At 43.1% G+C, this 25,715-nt stretch overlaps 1 protein-coding gene across 1 annotated transcript in view; it reads right to left on the minus strand.

Annotated features, from left to right (window-relative positions):
- Positions 1 to 25,707, minus strand: part of Selenoi (selenoprotein I) — a 38,199-nt gene extending 12,492 nt beyond the window's left edge. Inside the window, exons 1-5 of the mRNA NM_001134754.1 lie at positions 25,554 to 25,707; positions 9,884 to 9,952; positions 8,904 to 9,012; positions 5,148 to 5,222; positions 1,033 to 1,295 (exon numbers count right to left, since the gene is read on the minus strand). Of these exons, the coding sequence (NP_001128226.2) occupies positions 1,033 to 1,295; positions 5,148 to 5,222; positions 8,904 to 9,012; positions 9,884 to 9,952; positions 25,554 to 25,610 (573 nt within the window). The 5' untranslated portion in view covers positions 25,611 to 25,707. The remainder of the gene's footprint in view (positions 1 to 1,032; positions 1,296 to 5,147; positions 5,223 to 8,903; positions 9,013 to 9,883; positions 9,953 to 25,553) is intronic.
- Between the last annotated feature and the right edge of the window lie 8 nt (positions 25,708 to 25,715).

The following is a 25,715-nucleotide window of genomic DNA, read 5'->3' on the forward strand; positions in this document are numbered from 1 at the left end:
TGAGGTGGTGAGGGAAATAAAAGCCAACAGTGCGTCAGATACGCGTGCCTTCCTCCAAGTAAACCATATTTAATAGCACAACGCTATTACATTTTAATGTAGGAATGGCATTGTAATTATGATACTTTTAAAGCTCTAATCACTTAGCAATAAATGACAAAGCAGTTAACCACATGTCCTGTAAAAGACTTAGGAAAACATGGATAACATACATGAAGCTAGAGGCCATGTGTTGGGAACTGCTAAAGCTAAGCGGCAGGTACACCGAGGGTTTGCTGTCATGTTTCAGTTTTGTGTACTTTGGAGTCAGTGATGCGGGGAACAGAACCTATGGACCTGTCCATGTTAGGCAGGTGCTCTAGCACAGTATTACGTCTCCATCCCCAGCCTCCTTCCAGGAAAAGAACATAGTAAATAAAGCAATCTTCCTTTTTTTAAATTTGTATTAAAATAAATTTGTTTTTAATGTTTGTGGTTCTTTTGTTTGCTTGGTTTCATTTTGTTTTTATTTATTTATTTCTTTTTTTTTTTTTTTTTTCGGAGCTGGGGACCGAACCCAGGGCCTTGTGCTTGTTAGGCAAGCGCTCTACCACTGAGCCAAATCCCCAACCCCTCATTTTGTTTTTAGAGACAGGGATTCTCTGTGTAGCCCTGGCTGTCCTGGAACTTACTCCATAGACCATGCTGGCCTCAAACTTAAGAGATCCGCCTGCCTCTGCCTCCAGAGCACTAGGATTAAGGGTGTGTGCCACCACACCCAGTTGTATGTGTGTTTTGCTTGCAAGTATATCTGTGCACCACTCAAGTACTTGGTGCCCAGGGAGGCCAAAAGAAGGCATCATCCCCTAGAACTGAAGTTATAGACAGCTATAAGCTGTCAGGTACTTGCTCAGAAGTGGACCCGTGCTCTTAACTACTAAACCACCTCTCCAGCCCCACACATCACTTCTAATTTAAAAAGCCCAACAGCAGTGAAAGGGTTACTATAAACTTCAAAGCATGCGGACAATATAGGGCAGAATACGTACTCACCACTTGGCTAATGTCATATCCCCATGGCAGGAAAAGAACGCCTGTGTTATATTTCTCCCAGTGAGACAGGATAAAAGAAAACAAAACCACCCACAGCAGGAGGTAAAGAACAAAAACACTGACGCCAGTCGGTCCTCGTCCAAAGATAGAGTACACAGTCACAACGAAATAAACGCATGCCCAACTGTCCAGGCCGTGGTCAAACAGCTCCCCTAATGGGGTGCTGGAATTAGTTCTACGAGCTTGTTTTCCATCTACTCCATCTGCAACAAAACATACAGCAAAGGAAGAGTCAATATCTGACCAGCACAGAGAACGTCAACTTTAGGAAACTGGTGGGAAAAGCAAAACGGGCAATAGGATGTCCTGTCCCTACCGCCAGTACCAGCCAGGACTCTAGAATCCAGTCTTTAATCTTCCAGCTAAAACACTTCAGAAATAAAATATGTAACTTCTTGTTTTAAAATTTTTTTTACAATGATTGTGTGTGTGTGTGTGTGTGTGTGTGTGTGTGTGTGTGTGTGTGTGTGTGTCCCCACCACATATGTGCAGAAGTCCATGAAGGCAGGAAGAGGGCACCGAATTCCCAGGAGCTGGGATTACGAAGCAGCTTGAGCCACTTGCTATGGGTGCTGACAACAGGACTCTGGCTCTCTGGAAGGTCAACAGCACTCTTAAACCACTGAGCCTTCTGTCCCCCAGCCCTACAACTTCTTAATGTGGCATCTAAAAACCCATGACACATTACTCTGACAAACATTCTAGCTGACTCCAAACTCTTCCAAGCTGGACATGGACTCTCAAGCTCTCAGACCTCTCATTACAATTATCTAACCGACTACTTGTTCCAGAAGCCACAGTACTCAGTGACCACACTTGTGCCTCCTCTGTGACACAGTCCCTTGTTCACACATCTAGTCTTCCTCTCTTTTAAGTGCATTTAGAATAAGCACGCAGCACGGTAGTTAAACAATTCTAGGATAAATCTGCTGAGCTTTTACAGGCACTCCCCTATTCATCAGGAGAGACAGCTTAGCGGTTAGGAACACTGGCTGCTCTTCCAGAGGATTCATGTTTGATTCCCAACACTCGGATGGTGACTTTGAACCATCTGTAATTCTAGTTCCAGTCACCAGGCACACACATACTTGGTATATAGACATATATGCAGACAAAATATCCCGAATATGTAAAATTAAAATAAATAACTATGGTTGTATCACAAACCATGAAAGAGTCTAGAAGACAAGGGCTCCCTTCAGATAACGTGGACTGGCCTTTAGAACAGATGAAATATGAGTGGGAACTTAAGGGCTGAGTTGGATTTCAGCAGGTAAGAGATACAGGAGTGTGCCATTTCAAGAAGAGAGGTGCTCCCAGCAATGCTCACAGAGATGGAAAACCACAGTGCATCCTAGAAGCCTCGAGATGTCAAAGAGGACAAGTCGTGCTCAGAAAATCCAAGCTATAGGTTGATTACAAGCCAGTATGTGCAGGCAGTATCAGAAAGCTAATAGAGGAGCCGGGGAAATGGTCTAGCATTCACTGCTCCTGCAGAGGACCCAGGCTCAGGTTCTAGCATTCACACGGCAGTTCACCTTTATCTGGCCTCCTGGGACACCTCACACGCACACAGTGCACACGTATGCATGCAGGTAAAATGCTCATACATTTAAAAAGAGAGTAAAACACCACATTTGGCTCATTATTAAAAACAAAAAACTCCAAGAGAGATTCAAGCCATCTCAAAAGTTTAGTGACTGGAGGAGCTACTAAAAGATGTATGACTATATAAGAGAGAAGCCACACTTTCCGAAGGTTTGCTGCAGCACTGAGAATGGCAGGCTGGAGACAGGGCCCTAGTCAGTCAGCCTAGACAGACAGAGGATAAGGGGAATGAAATGCTGGTGGCAAAGGAACATTAACAAAGAAGGACGGAAAGCTGGTGTGGAAGTGCAGAGCTCACGCAGGCAATAAAAGCAGGAGGAGCTCAAGGTGGTGGCCACGCTGAGCCACAGTGAAAGCCTCAAAGAAAATCAAACAAGTAAAACTGAGAGAATATGTAAGAAAGCACGACTCAAGAAGACGACTGCCCAAGATTCCAGCCTGGGTAACAGAAACAAAATGATCTTACAAAGAGGGAAGGCCAACCAGCAGGAGTGGTGGGGTACACAGGGCTGAGAGTTTTTCCTGCTGCTATGTTGCTGAAATATTTCCAAAAACAACAAACAAACAAACAAACAAACAAACACCTTTCTCCTATTCACTGGCTTAACAATTTTCTATTTTCTGTGCAACTCTTATATGGTTAAACCATCAAATCCACAAAATACATATTAATTAGAATTTGCACATTTTTTCAGTGACTTCACTCCAGCTCCCTTTGTTGGCTCTGAGTATATTTCTTTTTTTTTTTTTTAAAGATTTATTTATTTATTATATATAAGTACACTGTAGCTGTCTTCAGACACACCAGAAGAGGGCATCAGATCTCCTTACAGATGGTTGTGAGCCACCATGTGGTTGCTGGGAATTGAACTCATGACCTCTGGAAGAGCAGTCGGGTGCTCTTAACCGCTGAGCCATCTCTCCAGCCCCCTGAGTATATTTCAGAATGTAATTTTTTTCTCAGAATGGTGACTTGTAAGATTATTATTATGAAGGACATGCTCAACCCTACAGAAATTACTATAGTGCCAAGTAAGTTAATATTTTGTAATCCTAGCATAGTTGCACTTAAGTATTATAAACTGCTTCCTATTCTTTCATGACCAGCTCTGCAACAAACTGCTTATGCACTAGTGAACCACGGGTCTATGAGAACACATCATTTTTATATGAAAATTCTTAAACAACTTGAAATTCAGGTCTGCTATTTTACATATATTTTTCTTTTCTTTTCTTTTTTTTTTTTTTTTTTCCGGAGCTGGGGACCGAACCCAGGGCCTTGTGCTTGCTAGGCAAGCGCTCTACCACGGAGCTAAATCCCCAACCCTATTTTACATATATTTGAAAACCAAATACTAGACTGCTGTTTTGTGCCAAGCCATGTTCTAGAAACGTAGGGTGCAGCAGTAGATAAGAATACTCACTCTTAAAGATTTAATATTTTAGCTAGCCCAGCAGAGGGGAAAGGATGAAGGACACAGGACAAGCCCCATAGATGCTCCGGCTGCAAAGCACTCTTGGCAGAACGAGCCAAGCAGGCCTCACGCAGATGGATGGCCCTGACCTCTTTCCCAAGTGAGACCAGCCCTCCTTATCTGTCCCCACATATTCTATCATGGCCCTCTCAGCACCCATCAACCATTTTCTATGCCAAATTCCTTGTCCAACTTAAAGCAACAATCATGTCTTACTCCAAAAGCTGATAAGTCGTGTGGTAAGGGCCAAACAACAGATTCTTTAGGCTTTGTGGGGCATATCCTTCCTTTGTGGGACTGTTCCACTTCTCAACTGGATTTTTACTGCAGGAAGGCAGCCATAGGCAGCCCATGAGAAATGAACTCACTGTGCTCCATAAAGCTGTGCTGTGGAGAGTGAGCTATCTTCAGGAGTGGCCTTGGTAGGCTGCCTGTGCCAATGGAGGCCCTACCCACACCTATGCACATGCGGCAGCGCTAACTGCGCTCAGTGGGTTATAAAGGAAAAGAGGCCTGAAGTGGGGAAGAAGATGTGGACGGTGGTCCAAAAGAGTTGAGCAGTGTGTGCGCGTGTGGTGGGGAGTACAATCTAAACATACTATACATGTGGATGAAATTACTAAAGAATTTTTAACATTTTCTTAAACAACAATAACACACACACACACAAACACACACACACACAAACACACACACAGAGGCACATGCACACGCACATGCACACGCACACTCACCCACCCACCAGGATTTGGTTACCAGCAGTCATCTGCCAATCCCTACTTTATCCTGAAGCCCTAGCAGCAAGCGTCAGCACTTTTCAGATTCAAAAATAGAAACCTATCAATTGGAAGACGACATTAATAGACTGTAGTTAAACATGAGTTAAGCACAGGAGAAAACGTTAACTTAGTGAGTGTCTCGTCTTGCTGACATGCCGGCCACTGATTAAACGACGACTTGCCAGTTTCTTACCTAGAGTGTAGGCAACGAAGTTGAGGATGCCCACAACGATCCAGACCCAATCAGGTACATGCTTATGACCTGGCGCTGCAAAGGAAAGTAACCAAGATTTTAACACAGTCTAACTACAACAGCCTCACCACCTTACTGCTGCTACCAGCAAGAAATGTGGCTACCTTTTAATGAGAGGTTAAGTTACTTGAAATGTATTCTGATTATAGAACTAAAATACTAAAATTGAGCAGTAAACTCCACCAAAACCAAAGTAACTCCCTGGCAACTCACTAACAGTCAGTGAGGAGGTCTGAATATGCTTGGCCCACGGGAAGTGGCACTCTTCTCAGGTGTGGCTTGGTTGGAAGAGGTGTAGCCTTGGTAGAGGAAGTTATCACTGTGGAGGTGGGACTCTGAGGTCTCATACATATCCTCGAGTCTGGCCAGTGTGATCCAGACCATCCTCCTGCCTCCTGAAGCACCAAGTCTGCTGGCAAGATGCTATGCTTCCCGCCATGATGATGAATTCAATCTCTGAACCTGTAAGCCAGTCCCAACTAAATGTTTGCCCTTATAAGAGTTGCCTTGGTCATGGTGTCCCTTCACAGCAATGAAATGCTAACTAAGACAGTATCCACATTGTATTTCTATTACAGTTCAAGACTGAGTGTGGTGGTATGCGCCTTTAACCCTAGCCCTCCAGAAACAGGGCCAGCTTGGCCTGTGTATTGAATTCTAAGACAGCCAAAGCTAGAAAGATCCGGTCTCAAATAAAACAAAACTTTACTTATGGAATCAAAATAGAAAATAATGTATGAGAGACTTAAAAAATGAACTCACAGATGTGGTGATACACATCTGTGATCTTCTGGGAGGTTGATGAAGAGGGTGACAAGTTAGAGGGTAGACTACAGAGTCTGACCTACATAGCAAGATCTCATCTTAAATAATCTTAAGCGTAATCAGAGAAAATATATCCTTAGTTACAAGATAATTAATATATAGTGAAAATTTGATGTATGTATATTATAAACATAATATATATAAAAAACATTTCCATTCTCAAAAAAAAAGTTCTCTCTCACATATAGAATCTAACCAGTAATACATGTATATATGTAAACAAATGTACAAGTGAGTACAATATTTATAAAGGGAAAAGAAAGGCTAAGTGTTAGGCAATGAGACATGAGTTATGAGAGAGGGTATAGATCTAATTGTTTTTCTAGTTCTCTCATGTTTTTGGTTTGGGCGGTAGATAGGTACATAAATATATTTGGCACTCAAAGTGCAAGTTGAATGCAATACCCCACAGTTCTCATTCTAAATGCCTGTTCTTTGAGTTGAATAGACTTTGGGTCTGTTTAATTTAGATATGTGATATCTTTATTTAGTCGGAAGTTGTTTTTAATACTCATAAAATTAAAAAATAAAAATACATGTTTGGGGTATCCTTAGTATTAAAATACAAAAAACAATTTTGCAAACTTAGGCAAATTTAGTATACAAAAGATTTTACCTTTCTTAAAGACTAAAGCAGAGCGGGGAAATGTCTGTGGTTAAGATCATTGGCTGCTCTTCCAAAGGACCTGGGCTTAAGAATAGCACCCACATGGCAGCTCAGAACAATTCTCTCATTTCAGGGTATCCACACCCTCACACAGACATACACGCAGGCAAAACATTAATGCATATAAAATAAAAAAACAAAGAAATGTCCACGCTAACGAGATGGATATGCTTGTTTATTTTCACATAAAGAACTGAAGATGGCCAAGTCTTTGATATTATAGAGAGTATAGAGCATTTTCAACATTTTTCATGGTCAATCTGAATTTTAATTTTATAAGTGTCAATTCTGGGAACATTGTTTCACATAAATGTGAACAGAAAATACCAAAAGTCTGTTAGGCCCATTTCAGAAATTGTTGGAATTCTGTCCTAATCCCGAGGCAAAATTCATTTCTTTCTTTTTTTTTTTTCAAATGAGATTCAAGCCAGCAAATTGAACAGCAACTTTTAAAGATTTAGTTTGCTAAAGCGTGTGCATGCGTGCGTGCGGATACATGTGCATGAACACCAGAGGGGTCTGATCCCCCAAGATGGATATACAGGTTGATCACCAAGATTGCCTAACATGGTGCTGAAATCGAACCCAAGTCCTCAGCAGGAGCAAAACGTTCTAACCACTGAGCCATCTGTCCAGTTTACAAAGGGTCACAGTTTGTTATTCTTTATTTTCTTGATGAAGGGTCTCGTGTAGCCCATACTGGCCCCCAAAGGCTGACTGTGAACTTCTGACCCTCCTGCTTTCACCTTGCGAGTGCTGGAGTTACAGACATACACCACCACACCCACTTTATGCTGTGCTGGGCTAGGGCTGGACTAGGGCTTTCTGCATGCTAGGCCTGCTTTAGATATCACTGTTATATCTCCTGCTCCTAACATCTTTTAAGAAAAGGAGGGTCTCACTGTCTGGTTCTAGCTGGTCCACCTGCCTCTGCCTCCCAAACATTAGAATTAAAGGCTCATACCACCATGTCCGTCCTAAACATCAATTTTAAATTAAAAATGTTAACACAATCCAATCCAAAGACATCCCAATTTAATACTTACATGATGAGGATACATAAGAAAATGTTACGTCTGTTTTTCATTTAGAGTCATTACAGGTACGAGCAGCACATTTCATACATTCAGAAAAAGGGTTACATTTCATAACGTAAAGCAGCCGGAGGCAGAGCCGAGTGTTTGGGGCACTGCTCGTAAGCAGGTGTGACGTCACGCACGCCGGTGAGTGCAGCCTGAGACTCACTTACTACTTGTCTGACTGTTTTTAGTGGTTGAGTGCTCACACACATTTCACTGCTGCCAAGTTTTCTGTGACCCTCCGACATTCAGGAATGTGCCTCCATGTGGGGTCCCAACTCAGTTCTAACAAGCCATATTCTAGACAGATTCCAAAAGTATTTTAGGAATGGTCAGGTACAGGACTTAGCACTCAGGCCTGTAGTTCCGGCTACTCAGAGGATTCTACACTTGAGGCCAACCGAGGCAACTTAGTAAAACCCCACCTCAAAATAAAATGTAAAGAATGGGCTGAGTTTCTAGCTCAGTGGTATAGTGTATGCCTAGTGTGTAAGATCATATAAAAAACAAACAAACAAGCAAACAAGGTCCAACTAAGAACCATTTGAGAGGAAATCAGGAGTCATCTAAAGGGAAGAAATAAAATGGAGAAACTGCATTCCCTTTAGAATAGAAGCAGCTTTTCTTTTCTGTGATGGAGATGGGAGATGCTCGTTCCTGGCATTTTTAGGCATGGTGGGCCCTACTTAGTACTAAATTTTAAATAGTTTTAAATCCTAAATCTCTGTCTATATGTAAATCTTTATTACTCTGGTGAACTTCTGCTATATGCAAAGCTGGCCCTGAAACCCTGACTCTCCAACTCGCACATGCAAAGTGCTAGATTACAAGTGTGCATCAGCATACCTGGCCTCTAATTACTCACAGCCAAAGCCTCGCAGCGTTTTAGGAAGCATATCTAAATCTAACAGGTAAGTTGCTACTGTAATTCTAAAACTTAAAGGAAACATATGTAACTTAAAAAAACATAATTTAGTTTATATGTAATTTCAACATCTTATATAACATTTTAACATCAAAACTTTCAGAAACATAAACATATTTGAGTCAGAAACTAACTAAGCACATCTCATTTTTGCTACTCAAAACATTTTAAATTATGTATTAAGATAGTAAAATTCTTACCTGAAGCATAGAAGTCAGGGTCGAAGTATGTCAGGAGTAGGAAATTGAACACAAGCAGCATAAAGCCAGAAAAGGTTATAAGATTGGGAGCCAGCCAAGTGGGAAATACCTGTTTTATTTTCCAAAATAGTTATAAATTAAAGAATGCTCTGTTCAACAAACATCACAACATACAAATTTAAGTCACAAGAAGCTATCGGTCTAAAAGACTATATGCAGGAGTTATGTCTATATGCAGGAGTTATGTCTACTAAAATGTAAATAGTAACTCCAGTTGTTAGACGAGTGCCTTTCTCTTCCTGTCTCCCATCTTTAAATGATTCTTTAATACACAAACCTTTGTAATGATAGCATTCAGTTAATTTTGTATAATAATGATCCACCACAGTGTATACATTTAGATTTCATAGGCAGCTACACCAAAGAGTTGACTGGGGGAAGGGGAAGGCTGGCACCTCTAATGCAGCTTATTAAAAGCACTGTTGGCCTGCAAGCACAAACCTGCAATCTCAGTTACTCAGGATAATGAGGCAGGAGGATTGCAAGTCCAAAGCAATCCAGTGAGTCCCTGTTTTAAAAAGTAAAAGGGGCTAGAGAGTTGGCTCAGTGGTTAAGAGCACTTGTTCCTCCAAAGGACCCAAGTCTAATTCCCAGTACCACATAGTGTGGCTCACAACTGTCTCTAACGCCAGTTCTAGCTCATCTGATGCCCTCTGCTGATCACACACATGGTACAGACATGCATGCAGGCTAACACTCATACACATAAAATAATAAAGTCTAAAACAAATTTTTCACAAAGTAGAAGAAGGCTGAGGATACAGTTCTTTGTGGATCACCTGGAGGCATGCATGAGGCCCCGGGTTCAAAAAGCAGAACAGCAAAACATAAACCTGAGTGGAAGCAGTTAAGACCCTGTAAGATGGGCTAAAATACTAAAACCTCATTTAATCAAAAATGCACGCCATTAACAATCTTACCTTCACTATAGTGTTCCAAAATGGGTGCATGACATACAGAGAGAGTGGGTTGGTATCCAAAGCGCTGTACTGTTAAGAAACAAAACATCTCAGAATTAACCATTAATTACTAACAAATATAATAGTATTCCTTAATAAAAACAAGTATAAAATAACCCTGGAGAGCACATCTATTTCTATGCTATGCCCTTCCGGATAACAAGACTAGATTGAAATATACATGGGGCAAGACTGCTAAACGAAAGGAAAGAGCCGCAGGCCAAGTAGAGGACATCCAGGCATGGAGTTAATCCTACAGTGGCTGTTTCCGTCAAACACAGTCCAATCGCCAGGATCATCACTGGCTCATCTTTCCCCATCTCAATCAACTTTATAATGTCGCAATGTTTCAGCTAAGGCATTATACCATGGACCGAGGACACAGCTGTGTGGTAGAGCACTAAGATTAGGGATTGGCACTGGAGAAAACGTTTAAGGGGAAAAAAAAAGAAACATGTCCTACTTCAGTTGTTACAGTTATTACACAAGAGAGGTAATGCGCGTACTGTCCAGGTTAAACAAAGACTGGACACTTTCTCAATCGCCTACACCCCTGATTTTTGAGACAGGGTTTCTCTGTGTAGCCCTGGTTGTCCTATAACTCACTTTGTAGACCAGGCTGACCTCAAACTCAGAGATCTACCTGCCTCTGTGTGGGATTAAAGGCATGCACCTCACGGTTTTCCTACACCCCACCCCACCCCTCCCCCACCCCACAGTGGTCTAGTTGTTGTGGACAACTCTGAGTGACCTTCCTGCCTTATTCGCCTGTAGATGACATGTGACAGCCCTGATCTCAGAGGCTACCACAAGGATTTGACAAGATGACCATACATGCACCAGTAACTCAAATGTCTACAATAGACTCTGTGTGTTTTCTTCCACTTCTCTAACAATTTCACGTAAACTAGAGTATCTATCTGGGACAAAACCTGACACAAAACAAGAAGAAGATAGTAGAGATGTGCTCTGCTTGTACTGGCCAGAACTGTACCTCAGGGCTATCACCAGACTCCCAGGAGGTCTACTTAAGCCTACCTATGTTGTCTTACTGTAACTTTCAGCAAGCTGTGCTGTGACAAGGCTTGCTCTTTCCGCTGCACAGCAGACATCACCACACAGAAGTGTCACAGGAAGAAGGCCCCTCCCCTGATGGCTCCCCGGGCCTCCAGACCTAAGCACATGGACCTCTACACAGATGACTCAAAAGGAGTGTCCTGGCTTCCACTTAACAGTGTGTACCCATGCCATGTGGTGGAAACAGGCGACCTGAAAAACTGGAAGAGCAGTCATTTCCAGCCCACCCTCTGCAGAGAAGCACAATCGCAGTAAGAACTGAAGTGACCCATAGGTAGCAATGAATATCCTAGTAAGAGCACCAGTGGAAGGGGAAGCCCTGGGTCCTGCTAAGACTGAACCCACAGTGAACTAGTCTATGGGGGGAGGGCGGCAATGGGGGGAGGGTTGGGAGGGGAACACCCATAAGGAAGGGGAGGGGGGAGGGGGATGTTTGCCCGGAAACCGGGAAAGGGAATAACACTCGAAATGTATATAAGAAATACTCAAGTTAATAAAAAAAAAAAAAAAAAAAAAAAAAGAACTGAAGTGAGAAGGAGACAGCGGGAGGTGCAGCATGAGCATCTAATGGGCACAACATCCAAAGTTGTCATTCAAACAACATCATCATTCAAAATCGTTCAGTCATTAACTCTAAGTCATTTTGAATTAGATCCAAAACAAAACTTTAGTTGATGATATTTCAGGGTGAAAAGCTTTTCATAGTCTGATATTTTAAACCTCTATCTCAGAAGTCCAGAATATAAAATAAACACAGAAAGAGACATTTTTACCCTATAGGATTCTAATTTGACACTGAGTAGTGGCCAATGAGGTTAAGTAAATCATAGCAAGAAGATATTGTGAGGTTCTAAGGCAGCAAACAGTAACCCTACATCAGCCACATATCATTAAAATGAATTCTTACAGTCCTGTGAGTCAGGAAGAATGACAAAACCTCATCATGAGGGGAAAATCAATATAAACTATTAAAGGTGCTAAGCTGGACGCGGTGTTTGTTTGCTCTTGTTTGTTAAGTACACTTTGACTTTGCACTGGGATGTTTTGGTATACCCCAGAGAATGTGAACCTGGTGTCTATCCCAGGGAACATCTCGCATGGCTTACTTGGACTCCACAGCCGATGAGCCTGAAAAAGCACTTAAGAGCCTCAGGGTGAGAGGCACTTTCCAAGCAAACTGTCCAGAGGTGGACACACTCAGCACGTCTGGCCCTCAGTACGGCCGTCTTGGTTATACGGCTCTTTAGTGCTTCCAGTCACCAAGAGCAAAACAAACCTCACCACTTCCAGAAAGAAAAGGTCTGGGTCTGAGGCTAACCAGCTTTCCAGACACAAATAAATCCTCTTCAACCCCAGCCCCTCAATCCTGTGTTTCATTTTACTCTACAAAGTTAAACAGAGGAGGGCCTAAAAAGAACTGGCAATAGCGCTCCCTGTCACAGCAACCTCTCCCTTCATGTGTCCCCCATACTCCTGCTGTGACTCTTCTCCAAACACTTTGAGTGTTTGCACCTGGGTGTAGCTCATTAGACCAGGGCTGGAGGGCTCTAGTTATGGGTCACATAATAAACATCTAGGCTTTGAAGGCTGAATGGTCTCTGCACAAACCTGCCACCCTGCCATTTAAAGACAGGCAGTCACTCAAGAACATGAAGAGACAAGCACGGCCACGTTCTGACAAAGCTTGCTAGGAGACTCTGCAAGGTCACAACAGACACGCCAATCTGCTGTTACTCCAACACAGAGCCTCACTGAGGGCCAAGGGAATGGAACAGTGATGAGTAGGAAGGAAGCATGACCAGAATCGTCCAGTTCTCAACATGGCAGGCTCCTCAGACAGTGGATCGTCTGGTCACAAACTCACACCACAGGCTTCAGATTATACCTTCATAGTCGCCTGGCCCCTCAGGACTGTCCTGTATGGGCCACTGGGCCACCCTGCTCTATAATGAGGCTAGCTGTCGGAAGCTAAGCATAGGACTACCCTGGCCCTTTTAACACTTCATCTTGCTAAATAAAGTCAATCCATTTCCACACTTCCCAGATAGAATTTTCTTTTAATCTAGATTAAACTGCCAGAGAAAGCACATGTGCCTCCAAAACCCTCATCGTATAAATCTAGCCATGCTAATAACACCATTCCTCAGGTCTCATCAGAATGCCAGCTGAGGTAAAACGTGCAGGCCACTCCCTCGGGGTGGCTATGCATTAATTACTACAGCTCATCATTTGCGTTTGAAATGACTCTGTGATGTCATCTAAGTTACTATACCTGTCTCGCAGAAAGAAACTTTCACAGTCCAAGTGAAATCCACAAGTACTGGAAGCAATGTCTTGCCAAATAGCCTCAATCAAAAGCTTTTTTAAAATTTCAATCCGAGTCAGGAAACAGAGGAGAATTCACTCTCCCCTCATCCACGGGCTACAATATTTACGAATACCTGTGCTTTCTGATAGAAGAGGCTGCGCTACACCACTGGCAGCAAAGTAGTAAAACTCAATTTCCTGGGCTCACCAGTCTATGAGACGGGCCAAAAGGAAGAACGCATATCATGTGCATATCATGAGACAAGATAAGAGAAATCATGAACAACATTAACCATGTCGTGGAAAAAGTGGGCAGGCCAAGCGGACAGAAATGGAACAAGCACTATGGGGAGGAAAGCCAAGCCTGGAAGTGCTGCCTGCCACGCCAAGAAATACCAAGAGCCACTGAGGCACAGAGACTCCCCTAGTGTTTTTTAGAGACAGTGTAGCCCTGCCAGGACCTTGGTATTCCGGACTTTCTATAACTATGAGAAAATAAATTTCTGTTGTTTAAGGCCACCTACTGTACTACATGCAGCTCTCGAAATCAATGACTATGTGACTATACTCCCACTACTTAGAGTTGTCAGCCTGTGTCCTAGAAGGTCATCAGTGTATGGGACACAGGATCAAGGAAAAGAAGCCAGGCCTGAAAGAGAGTATGTTTCTACAGGATCCAGCACATGGATGAAGCTCAAAAAAGAGGCCACAGGCTAGAGAGATGGCTCCATGGTTAAAAGCATGTATTGCTCTTGCAGAGGACAAGAGTTTGGGTCCCAACACCCTCATCAAGTGATCCACGACCACCTGCAACTCAAGTTCCAGGCGATCCAATGCCTGTGCTCTCTCACGCATAGGCACGGGCATATACAAATAATCAACACTAAATATTTTTAAAAGAAGTCATAATAGTAGTTTGGTGAGAGGAATAGAGATCATTTTGGATCACTGTTTAAGACTCATGAACTTGGGTTGGAGAGATGGCTCAGTGGTTAAGAGCACTGACTGCTCTTCCAGAGGTCCTGAGTTCAAATCCCAGCAACCACATGGTGGCTCACAACCATCTGTAATGAGATCGGACGCCCTCTTCTGGTATGTTTGAAGACAGTGTACTTATATATAATAAATAAATCTTTAAAAAAAAAAGACTCATGAACTTACACACTTAAGATCTGTGTCTGTATATTGTTCACACCCTAGGAGGGAGAAGAGATCCTGGGAGATGGTGCTGGTTCAGCAGGGTGAGGTACTCGCCACTAAGCCTGACTACAGGTTTGATCCCTGGAATCCCCATGATGGGGGAGGAAAAAAGAGACCAGGAGGTGGGGGGGAGGGAGAGAGGGGAAAGAGAAAACAAGAACACAGATGTCCAACATCTCCAAGATGCCCTCTGATCTCTTGTGCATTATCTTACTAGGAATTACATTTAACAAAAGACCCCTGCTTACCGAGCTGATATATAAACATCATATTGTAAAGCACATTTAAAATTAGGTACAGTGACTCACATCTGTAATCCCTAGTGCTCGGGAGGCCAACGTAGAAGGATCACAAGCCTAGACCAGTCTGAGCTACACAGTGAGAAACCCTTCCTTAAAAACAAAACATGTACTAGCTTATTTGTGAGAATCCATAAAATGTGACTTACATATATGAGTGGCGGTTTATGAACCGTATTTACTGCTGTTACCATTTTAGATGTAAGCAAACTCATAATAATTCCAAGATTTCTGAACTCAAAATTGCCCATGCTGCTTTGTTTGTTTGTTTGTTTTTCAAGACAGGGTTTCTCTGTGTAATCACCCTTGGCTGTCCTAGAACTCTCTGTAGACCAGGCTGGCCTCAACTCACAGAAATCCGTCTACCTCTTCCTCCTAAGTGCTGGGATTGAAGGTGTGCCCCACCATGCCCAAAGGGTAAAAAGCAAGATAGTTCATAATTAGATTTCTGTTTAAATTAAAATTATTACTTCCATCACTTAAGCATAGCATATAATACAAATGGTCCTAATTGTTAAAAACTATTCTTCAAAAGAAATTCAAAGAGCTGCTTTCCATATACAAACTTGGGACTCAGTGCCTGAATAGAACAAAAAAGGTTGACAGCACAGAAGTTTCTAAATTTGATCCTTTATACTTCCAGCACAGTAGGCGTGCAATAAACACATGTAAAGTCTGCACACATGAACAAGCAAATGTGTTTTACTCTTTGCATTCACTGGAAGATGACCTCATTATCCCGTGAGCGAATACTGTAAAGTGATATAATAATGTTAATTGCCGTGTGACAGAAAGCTAGAATCCCCTGGGCCTCACTCTAAACACGTGGGTTTTCTGTTACCTAAGGTGGGAAAACATCCTGGGCAGGGAATCCTGAACTCTACGCAGAGCAGAGAAAGCCAGCGGCCTCGGGAGCAGAACAGCACTTAAACTTCTTCTTTTCCTGGGTATCGGTCTGAGGTGAGCAACTGCTTCAAACCCTGCTGCCCTGACTGCCCTGCAGTAAGGATTATCTGTCCCAATCTTACAGATAGGAGGCTATAAAATTCCGATTAGCACAGCTAACAAATGGGAAGGTCTAAGTTATAAATCATAAGTCCAATAAGACTAAGTTATCTTAGAACACTCTAATGAAACTGATCACTTTGCTTTAAGCCAGACTATACTGTCCTGACATGACCATTAACTTCTAGATCAGCAATTCTCAACTAGTGAGCTGCAACCCCTTTGGGAGTGAATGACTGCATATCAGATATCCTGCCTATCAGACATTTACATTACAATTCATAACAGTAGCAAAATTACAGTTATGAAGTAGCAACAAAAATAACTTAATTGTATAGTTGGAGTCACCACGATGTGACAAACTATATAAAGGGTTACAGCATTGGGGAAGTTGAGAACCACTGTCCTAGTTGGTGCACTAAAACTGCAAGCTCTCCCGGCATAGATTTTTCTCTCCCTGTGTTCAGAACACAAATCTCAGGGTAAGTCCCAGTGAGTTACAGCTTTCTATCTCTTTTTTGGTTCATTCTGCTTCCCTGAGGATAGAACCTTGGGCTGCTTCTAACTAACAGAACACAGCAAGGATGATAGATGTCACTATTTTTCCTAAGATGTATCACAGAGCACAAGTGTAAAAGCCAGAAGTCAGAGGTCAACCTCTGACCCTATGCCTCTGGAGCCATCACCCACCTTTGTTGTCTTGAGATAGTCTCTGCAGGAACCTGGCTCACAGGCTAGGCTAAAGATGGATGGCTGGTGAGCCCCAGGGACCCATCTATCTCTGCCCCCTGATACTAGGGTGACAATCAGGTGTGGCCATGCCCAGCTTTCTTATTTGAGTTCTGGGAATCTGAACTTCTATCTTCATGAATTTCCTCAACCACCTTGGGAGCTTGAGAAGTCTGGTGGCACTCTCAGTGCTTGGGAGGCACAGGCAGAAAGATCTCTAGTAAGAGGCCAGCCTGGGCAACCTTAGAAACAACAGAGCTGGGGATGTAGAGCAGCAGCAGAGCACTTGCTGAGTGCGGCCTTCAACACCACAAGGGAAAGAGAAAGAAAGAAAAATGACAGCTATTTGAAGCTTAAAAGCTAATATATGCACATTAGAGTAAGATAACTTCTCTTTCATATCCATTTCTTATACTAGAATTGAGTATTTCTTTGATGCAGGGCAGTGTGGGTCTCAAACTGGACCCAAATTATTAGCACCCATCAAACCCACAGCATCGACATCCCGGGAGTGGGACCAGGGACTCAAGGTGTGCACCAGCACATCTGGCCAGAATCGGCCGACTAACAAGCCCTTCTGAAGGGTTTCCTGAGCTGAACGATAAGCCACTGTCAGGAATTTTGTGGTCAACACAGACAAAAAAGCAAAGTATAATAAGGTTTATAAAAATAAATCATTAAGTATCCATTAGAAAGCTACTAAATGCAAGAAAGCAAACACTGTGCCACAACTAAGATGGGAAATACTAACTCCACTTCAAACGCATCTTAAGAGGGGGAGGAGGAGGTTATTAAGATTCTTACGTGTTTTTTATGACTATGAGACTTTAAGGACCACACCCACAGATATGACTCAAAAATCTCACTTCAGTGAGTACAGCCATTTTATATCTGCTAGCAAGTCAGAGCAGACTGGAGGATCACAGTCAGGAGAGACGTGCAGCCACAATGACAAGTCCACCTCAGTAAAGGAACAGAATTACTTGTTGAATTATCATATCATATCATATCATATCATATCATATCATATCAAGCATATGATAAATACATAAGGCCCCTTTGTATTCTTGAAGATTCTTTGTTGTTGTTGTTGATTCTGTGGAGTTTATTGTCCTGTTCTCTCTTACGCTTTTTTACACTCCAGATTTTATTCCCTTCCCAGTCCACCCTCCAACTGTTCCACATCCCATACCTCTCTTTCCCCCAGCCACCTCCCTGAGGGTGTCCCCACCCTACCAGACCTCTAAACTTAATACTGCCTGTTGTATTATATCTATAAAACCAGATGCCTATCATCCCAGCACCTAGGAAACGGGCTGAGCCCTTCCACATCCATCAGTAATCAGGAAAATGCCCTAGAGATCTTTGCCTACAGGCCAACTGGATGAAATGTTTTCCCAACTGAGGCTACCTCTTCCTAGATGACTCTAGTTTTGTGTCAAGTTGACAAAAACTAACGAACAAGCACAAAGAGGTGTGGGTGAAGCTTGGGACCTTGGGCTTTTAAACAGGATCATGTCCCCTAAGCTGAGCTCCTGCTGAGATCATCCTGCCTCTGCCTACCAAGTACTGAATTAAAGGAATGTGCTACCGTGCTTCAGTATATTTGTCCTGGGATTGGAATTATACTTCAGTTTATAAAGTGCACAAGGACCTGAGTTGCATTTCCAGCACCCATATAAGAAAGCTGGGTGTGGCGACACATAAATGTTATCTGGTGTACCGTCAGGGTGGGATGAGAGGGTGTGTCTGTATGTTATATCCTCCTTAATGCTATAAGCAGGGACACGTGAACAGCAGGTTTTATTCTTCATTTACCTAACATTAAGCACTACACACTGGGCACTTGGCAAATATTAACTCATTCAACTTTGAAAACAATCCTGTGAGGTAAAACCTATGGATCTCACAGATAAGAAAAGCTAGAGCTCAGACCACCTGACCGTGATCACACACAACAGGATGTGTGTACTTTTTACTTAAACATCACTCCCCAAACTGTTTAATAAAAACATTTTCATTCTCAGAGCTGTGAATGAAATGTCCCTTTTATCCAGTTTCCCTTTCTGTGTCTTCAGTCAACTGTAGAGAATATTAAATGAAAAACTCAAGAAATAAACAATTCTTAAGTTTTAAAACTTAATGCTGTTCAGAGTATCAATGAAATCCTGTCCCTGCCCAGCAAGGTAGAGACATGACTGTCCCATTGTCCTGCACATCCACGTCTTACAGACTACCACCCATCAGTCATTCAGTAGGGGCCAAGGAGTCACACTGTTTCTGTTCAAATCTCCTTCCCCAGTGCCTGTCACTCACCTCACGCGGCTCACCACTAGCCACTGTAAGCCATGTGGTCACCAGAAGGCTAGAGTAAGTATTTTGGCAAAAATCAAGAGAGACCATGTTAGTGGAACTTTATTAGAATATACTGCTACTGTTATTAATTGCTTGCTGTGCCTAAGTTACAAATTAAACTTTATCATAGGCTTGCTTGTATCTCTAGTAAAATTACATGACAAACGAAGTTCTGTTACCTCAAGGTTCAGGTATCCACTAAGCGTCTGGATTATATCCCCTGCACATATGAGGGGACTACAAGACTCAACTAAAAGCAATCCTAGCACAAAGCCCACCGGTGCCAGCTCTGGTTTCCACGTCCACTTTCTCATCTGCAAACCATTAGATACATATATCCAGTAAAGCACATTACTAAAGGTTACTCCAGTCTTACAGATTTGTACATAAGAACCAGTACCAATAAGGAACAGCTTACACTTTGTTGCAAGGTTTAAGAGGTGGCATGGCATGAGGAACACAAACTCCAAATCCAACTGTCTGGTATCAGATTTCAACCCACAGTACTGTGGTAGAGCCCTGGGTGTTTCCTCCACACAGCACTTGAATACATGCAACTCTCCCTCTCCTGAACGTCTCTCCCCTGCTCAGACAGAATTTCCCCATCTACCTCCTTTTGTTTCTTCAGGACTCCTTTCTCTTCTAACTTCAGGCTATAACTCAAGAGACATTTGAAAGGCAAAGGAGGAAGGAGGGAGAGAGGAAGGAAGGGAAAAGGCAATGACTAAACTTGAGACATGGTCTTGTCATGTTGTCTTGGTGGCTTTAAATCCCAGCCCCAGCCTTCTGAGTGCTGCAGTCACATGGATGCCTTGTCACACTTGGCACTGTATATCTTTACCTAAAACTCCTAGAGTATCTCCAAGGCTTACCACTGTACTCACTAGGAATAACTCTATCAAGGCAACTAAGGTAGCACTGCTGATGGGTCATTCTTGAGTGACAGCTGACAGCTAGATATGCTGTATTTACATGTAAGATTATACTGTGGCCAGTCTGCAGTCCCAATAAATGGAAACCAAAAGTCAATAATTTCCCATATTATTTCTACTGAGGCTCAGGAAACACCCCAGTCTTTGAAATTACAGAAACTGCCTCTACCAGAGGACAACTCATTCATAAACTATAGTTGGTGTTCTGTTTCCTTGTTTTGTTTTTTTTTTTTTTTGTTTGTTTTGTTTTGTTTTTGAGACAATGTCTTCCTATGTAGCCTAGGCTGGCCTCAAATTCTTGCTAATTCTGTCTTTGCCTTTGGAGTACTGAGATTTTAGGCATGTGTTACAATGTCCATCTTGAGAGTTCTTTGGAACAAGAAGTTTTGTTTTGTTTTTTTTCTCCTAAACCACAGACTATACTTTCATCCAACAAGAAACGCCCAACCCAAAGAGTTACTATAACGTCATGGGGCTGTTCTCTGAGCACTTGGGAGGGGCAAGCAGAAAGACCAGGTATTCCAGGGCATCCTCAGCTACCTACGATTTTGAACTAGATTGGTCTCCAAGAGACCCCATTACACACAGACACACAGACACACACGGGGGGTTTGGGGGGGGAAAAGGGAGGGAGGGAGGGAGAGAGAGAGACATACATAAAAGGGGGAAATTTTAAAAAGAACTTTACAATATTACAATATGGTGCTTCACAAACCCTGCCTCACATGGCAGCAAGCTCCCTCTACCTAGTCGACCTACCTACCAGATCCTGAGTCATCCCTGGGCTTCTTTTCACCTTTTATGTGCCTTACCCTGCCCCCAATACCACCCCGGGCTACTCAGTCACCATGTTCTGTCAGTCTTTTTTTTTTTTTTTTTTTTTTCTTTTTTTTTTTTTCAGAGCTGGGGACCGAACCCAGGGCCTTGTGGTTGCTAGGCAAGCGCTCTACCACTGAGCTAAATCCCCAACCCCTCTGTCAGTCTTAAATGAGGGATAGAGAAGATCAAATGAACAGAGATACATGGGCAGGAGGGAAATAGCAAACTGTACATACTGTATGTATGTATGTATGCATGTATGCATGTATGTATATATGTATGATTTTTGGAGGCTTTCCCACTGTGTTCTTGTTGTCTGAGACTTAAGTCTCACAGTGCCCAGAATGGTCTGAAACTTGCTGCCCTTGATCTTCCTGTCACCACCTCAAAAAATGTTAAGAGTCATGGAAGTGTCTGCCTCTTCCTCACCCATGTACTTTCCTTTTTAAGACAGAGTTTCACTATGTATTCTTGATTATCCTGGAGTTCACTATGTAGATCAGGCTTGCTCTAACTCACTGGAACTAACCTGCCTTTGTCTCGCTGGTCTGGATTACAGATGTGTGCAATCACATCAGCCATATACCTTTAAAAAAAGAAGTTAAGGGGTTGGGGATTTAGCTCAGTGGTAGAGCGCTTGCCTAGCAAGCGCAAGGCCCTGGGTTTGGTCCCCAGCTCCAAAAAAAAGAAAAAAAAAAAAAAAAAAACAAAAGAAGTTAAGCACTACTAACCCTGAATTATAAGAGGAAGTTCAAGGACAGTGGTATTGCCCAATTTTTTGAAAGAGCATCCAGAAATATGGACTTTCATGGGAAAGATTAATTTTTAAACAAGTAAGGGTCGAATTCAAATGTATCTTGCTAGATAAATTCAGTATGAGTTTTCCAGTTATGACCTCTATCTTCAGATTCTCCTCGGGGTTGGGGATTTAGCTCAGTGGTAGAGCGCTTGTCTAGCGAGCGCAAGGCCCTGGGTTTGGTCCCCAGCCCCGGAAAAAAAGAAAAAAAAAAAAAAAAAAGATTCTCCTCTCCCTTGTGAGGTATGGCAGCTCATGCCCATACCCTAGAGCAAGGGAGATCCGACATTGGCGGGGAGCTGGACCACAGATCACGCGTCAGAGAGAGGGAAGGACACAGGGGAGGAAAGAGGATCTCTGCTCCCTTGGGGGACACGGTGGTGCCAGGCCTGTCATCTTAACACTCTGGGTACAGAAGCAAGAGATCATGAGTTTCAGGCACAGTGGGACAAACACAGATACACACCGAAAGACACACAGAATCTATTCCCTCTTTTCTGACCCACTGCCATAATATTCAGGTCTTCAATGTTCCCTAGGGTAGAGACTGATTGATTGACTGGCATCAGAATCACTTGGTGGGGAGTAACAATCCCCCAACACACACCTCAAATGATTCCAATGCCCATAAATGTGGGCCACAGACGAAAATTCCTCCCACTCTGCTAGGAGCCTGTCTTCCTCTCCAGTCTCACCGGCCACGCCACCACTACCATTATACTCAAACACCTTATTTTGTGGTTCTCAGAAATGCTCTCAGGCCTGTCTCTGCATCTCACCACGCCTTTTCCCTCTTCATTCTCTACTCAGGCTTCATTTTTCCAGCCCAGCCTTGCCTTCACCTCCATCACCTTGGAAGTCTTCCTCAGATATAACATCCACTCTCACCCCATCGGTGTGTCCTGCCTCCTGGCCTTTTCCACAGCACCTAGAACTTCAATCCGCACTCACTAATTATAAAGGTTTGTTTACTCATCCCTATCTGCCACCAAACAAGGCTCTTTGAAGTCAGGAATTTCACCTTAGCTTAATTTTGCAACCCAAGTGCTATGCCTGATAAGCAGATCTTCCATAAATGCTTGCCTTTAACACAGTATGATCCTGTGAGACAGAAGGCCAGTTTGGATTCTGGTTCTCAAAAATTACTATCAAGATGTAAATACAATCTCTCTTTAAAGCTCAACGGTTACAGTAATAAGTTCACAATAGCTACAATCCCTGTATCAGGTTGTTGTCATCAGCCCCATTCATTAACTACCCAACAGCAGAAACCAGTTCCTGAAATCTTACTCTTGAAAGTAAACAAAGTACTTAACTCTTTCCCCTCTAAAGCAAAAGGATACAATGTGACACAAGCTGCAACACTGTAAATTAAGACTATGCCTTCCCTCAGTCTGACTAAGCAAACCACAACAGTTCAACCCATTAAAGCATGGAGTCCTTCAGCAATAAGTATCTGTCCATTATGAACAAGAGGAAAATGGAAAAATAGTGAGGAGCGATAAACCTCACAAAGGTGGGACACTTCAACACAACTGTCTGAGCTCCTCATTAAACAACAGAGCAGAGCAACTGCACTTCTAAATTTTCTCGGCATATTCAAAGTGAACATTCAAAAGAAGTCTTCCAGCACCCCCACTTAGAGCTCCTTTTACCTGACTTAAAATACCTTCTATTCCTTTCCATTTTCATTCCTTCAGTATTTACTGGGCAGCTCTTCAGCTCAGTATGCTGTAGAGACACTGATTATGTTGAACGAGACAGCTTATCAGCCCTGCCCATCTAGAGCTCCTGCCCTAACACAAGCAATTATTAAACCAACTACTGAATAGGACTGTTGCTAGGCACTTCACCAGAAGACATAAGTATTAAGAGAGTATTGAATTGGGGTTGGGGGATTTAGCTCAGTGGTAGAGCGCTTGCCTAGCAAACACAAGGCCCTGGGTTCGGTCCCCAGCTCCGGAAAAAAAGAAAAAGAAAAAAAAAAAAAAAAAGAGAGAGAGTATTGAATTGAATCCACCCCAGGCTTTCTTCTGTACTAGAAATCACCCCTTTCTCACTACAGAAACCTAATTACCTCTCTACGTGCACCCCTCTCAGCAGCTACTCTACGAAAGTGCCAGGTTTCCACACGTAGCTCTCAAATGTACCTCTAGGGAAAAATAAAGAAATTAAATTGGTTCAAAAGTAATTTTTTCTACCAGCTGTTAAAGGAGTATCATTTTTTCCCTCTATATCTTTTTGCTCTGTTATAAAAGGTCACACCCGAGAATAAAGACCTCTTTAAGTATTTTGATTGCATGCTTGGGGGTGGTGTCTTAATTCATTATAAAGCATGTACTCTCTGAAGACCACACAATGAGAAGGCAGTGAGAAAGAAAGAATCTCTGTGTGCAATTCACGTGCCAACAAAACTGACCACACAGATTTTTCCCTTTGGGTGCCTCTGAATGTGGCATTAATTATGGGATTAATATGAATGTGGTATAGCATCCAGCAAAAAGCCTTCTAGAATGTTGTTAAGGTTATATATTTGTATTTGATTTTTGGATCCCGCCTCCAAAAAAAAAAAAAAAAAAAAAGCCTCCTCGGAACTAGAATAACATCAACAAACTATTTTAGTGAGCACTGGGGCGCTTGCTAAATTGACCTTTGTTTTCCAGGATGAGAGGAAACCTGTTGTCAAACACCGGAGCTGGGTCAGATAAGGGATAGCCACAGAAAAAACCATATTGAAATGTCTGATAAAATAGGACTCCTATCTAGCTAAAAACATAAAGTCAGAGAAGACTGTAAGGAAAACAGGGCTCACTAAATAAAACCACTGTTTTATTTCAACACTCAAGTTCGAAGAAAGTATTTTGCCTACCAATCTTTGCAGTTGTGCAGCACAGATAACCAAGAGGGCGGTGCAAACACACAGGAGGTATCTGGGTTAACAGTCTTCTGACCCAAGTTACTAAGAGAGCTCTGCAACTTCTTCCCAGCCACAGTTTTAAGACAAGTCACCACCTCAATTAAGAAATGGTATGGTCCAACACTGCTCCAAAGAAGAATATCCTAGGGTCTTCTAAAGCTCCTGGGGTCTTTTCTATTCCAGTTAAACGAAATGAAGACTTCCTCCTCCTCCCCTCCAAATATTAATTCATTGCACAAATGTTTGCAGGTTGACTACTGTGCACTGTTGCAGTATCCTTCGACCATGCTGGCCCACAGAACCAGGCTCATCATTTGGACATTCTACTCGACATGCACACTAATTTCATAAAGGAACAGATTGCCCTCAGGAAAGATTTAGCAAAGATGAGACACTAAATCTCATTATTTCACGTTAAGATGATTGGTTGGCCAGTAGTTCCTTGGTGGTGACACGAAATCTGGATGAAAACTGCCAGCATTTCCTGGGGGCTTATACCTTGCCAGACTCTTTTCAACCCCTTTCAATACATTAAGCACTACAGAAACTCACACTTAGGCTAAAGTGCCTAAGAGAGAGGCTGAATGGGGTTTCAACGACTCGTCCAAAGCCAAAAAGAGAAACTTGACTTTGGCATCGGGTTTCTATGTATTCGAAAGCCCGCGCGCTCTTTGCACTATACAGTTCCTTCTAGTGCACAACGTCTCAGCCTGTAGCGCCAGCGCTACGAGCTTCAGTGAAAGCCTTATTCCAGGTTTAGGGTGGGGTGCATCTGCATTAAGGCCTGGAGAGGTCACTTCCATCCGCTGAAAAACCATCCAGATCTCTTAAATTGTAATCATTTAGAGGTATGTGGGAAGTTCATTCAAACGAAGATCAAAAGGGAACGACATCCTCCCTGGGAAAGGCTGAAAACCCGCCGCAGTGACAAGTAATAAGGAAAAGGAGAGAAAGGAATTCCCTCATCCCACTCTCTAAGGAAAAGGCAGTCTCCCGCGGGGTGCCGAGATCGAACGGCGGGCCTAGGATGCTCCCATGCTCCCCGACCGCGAGCCTCCCCAGGATCCCCTTCAACAACGCCCGCTGGCGCGCCACGCGGCAGGCACAAGGTGACACGGACCGCGCCGGCCCCTCAGCCGCCAGGGCGCGGCCGGGGCACGGGGGAGAGGGACGACCACCCGCTCGCCTTCTCTACCTTATACTTGTCAAAGCCCGCCAGCTGCTCTGGGCTCACGTATTCGTAGCCAGCCATGATGACCCGAAAACTGAACGCCCACTCCGCAGCGGCAGCGACACTGCTCGACAGGGTAAGGAAACAGGAGCAGCGCACGGCGATGTGCAGGGTTAGGAAAGCCTG

This window comes from Rattus norvegicus, chromosome 6 (genome assembly GCF_036323735.1).
Source record: "Rattus norvegicus strain BN/NHsdMcwi chromosome 6, GRCr8, whole genome shotgun sequence".
NCBI lineage: Eukaryota > Metazoa > Chordata > Mammalia > Rodentia > Muridae > Rattus > Rattus norvegicus.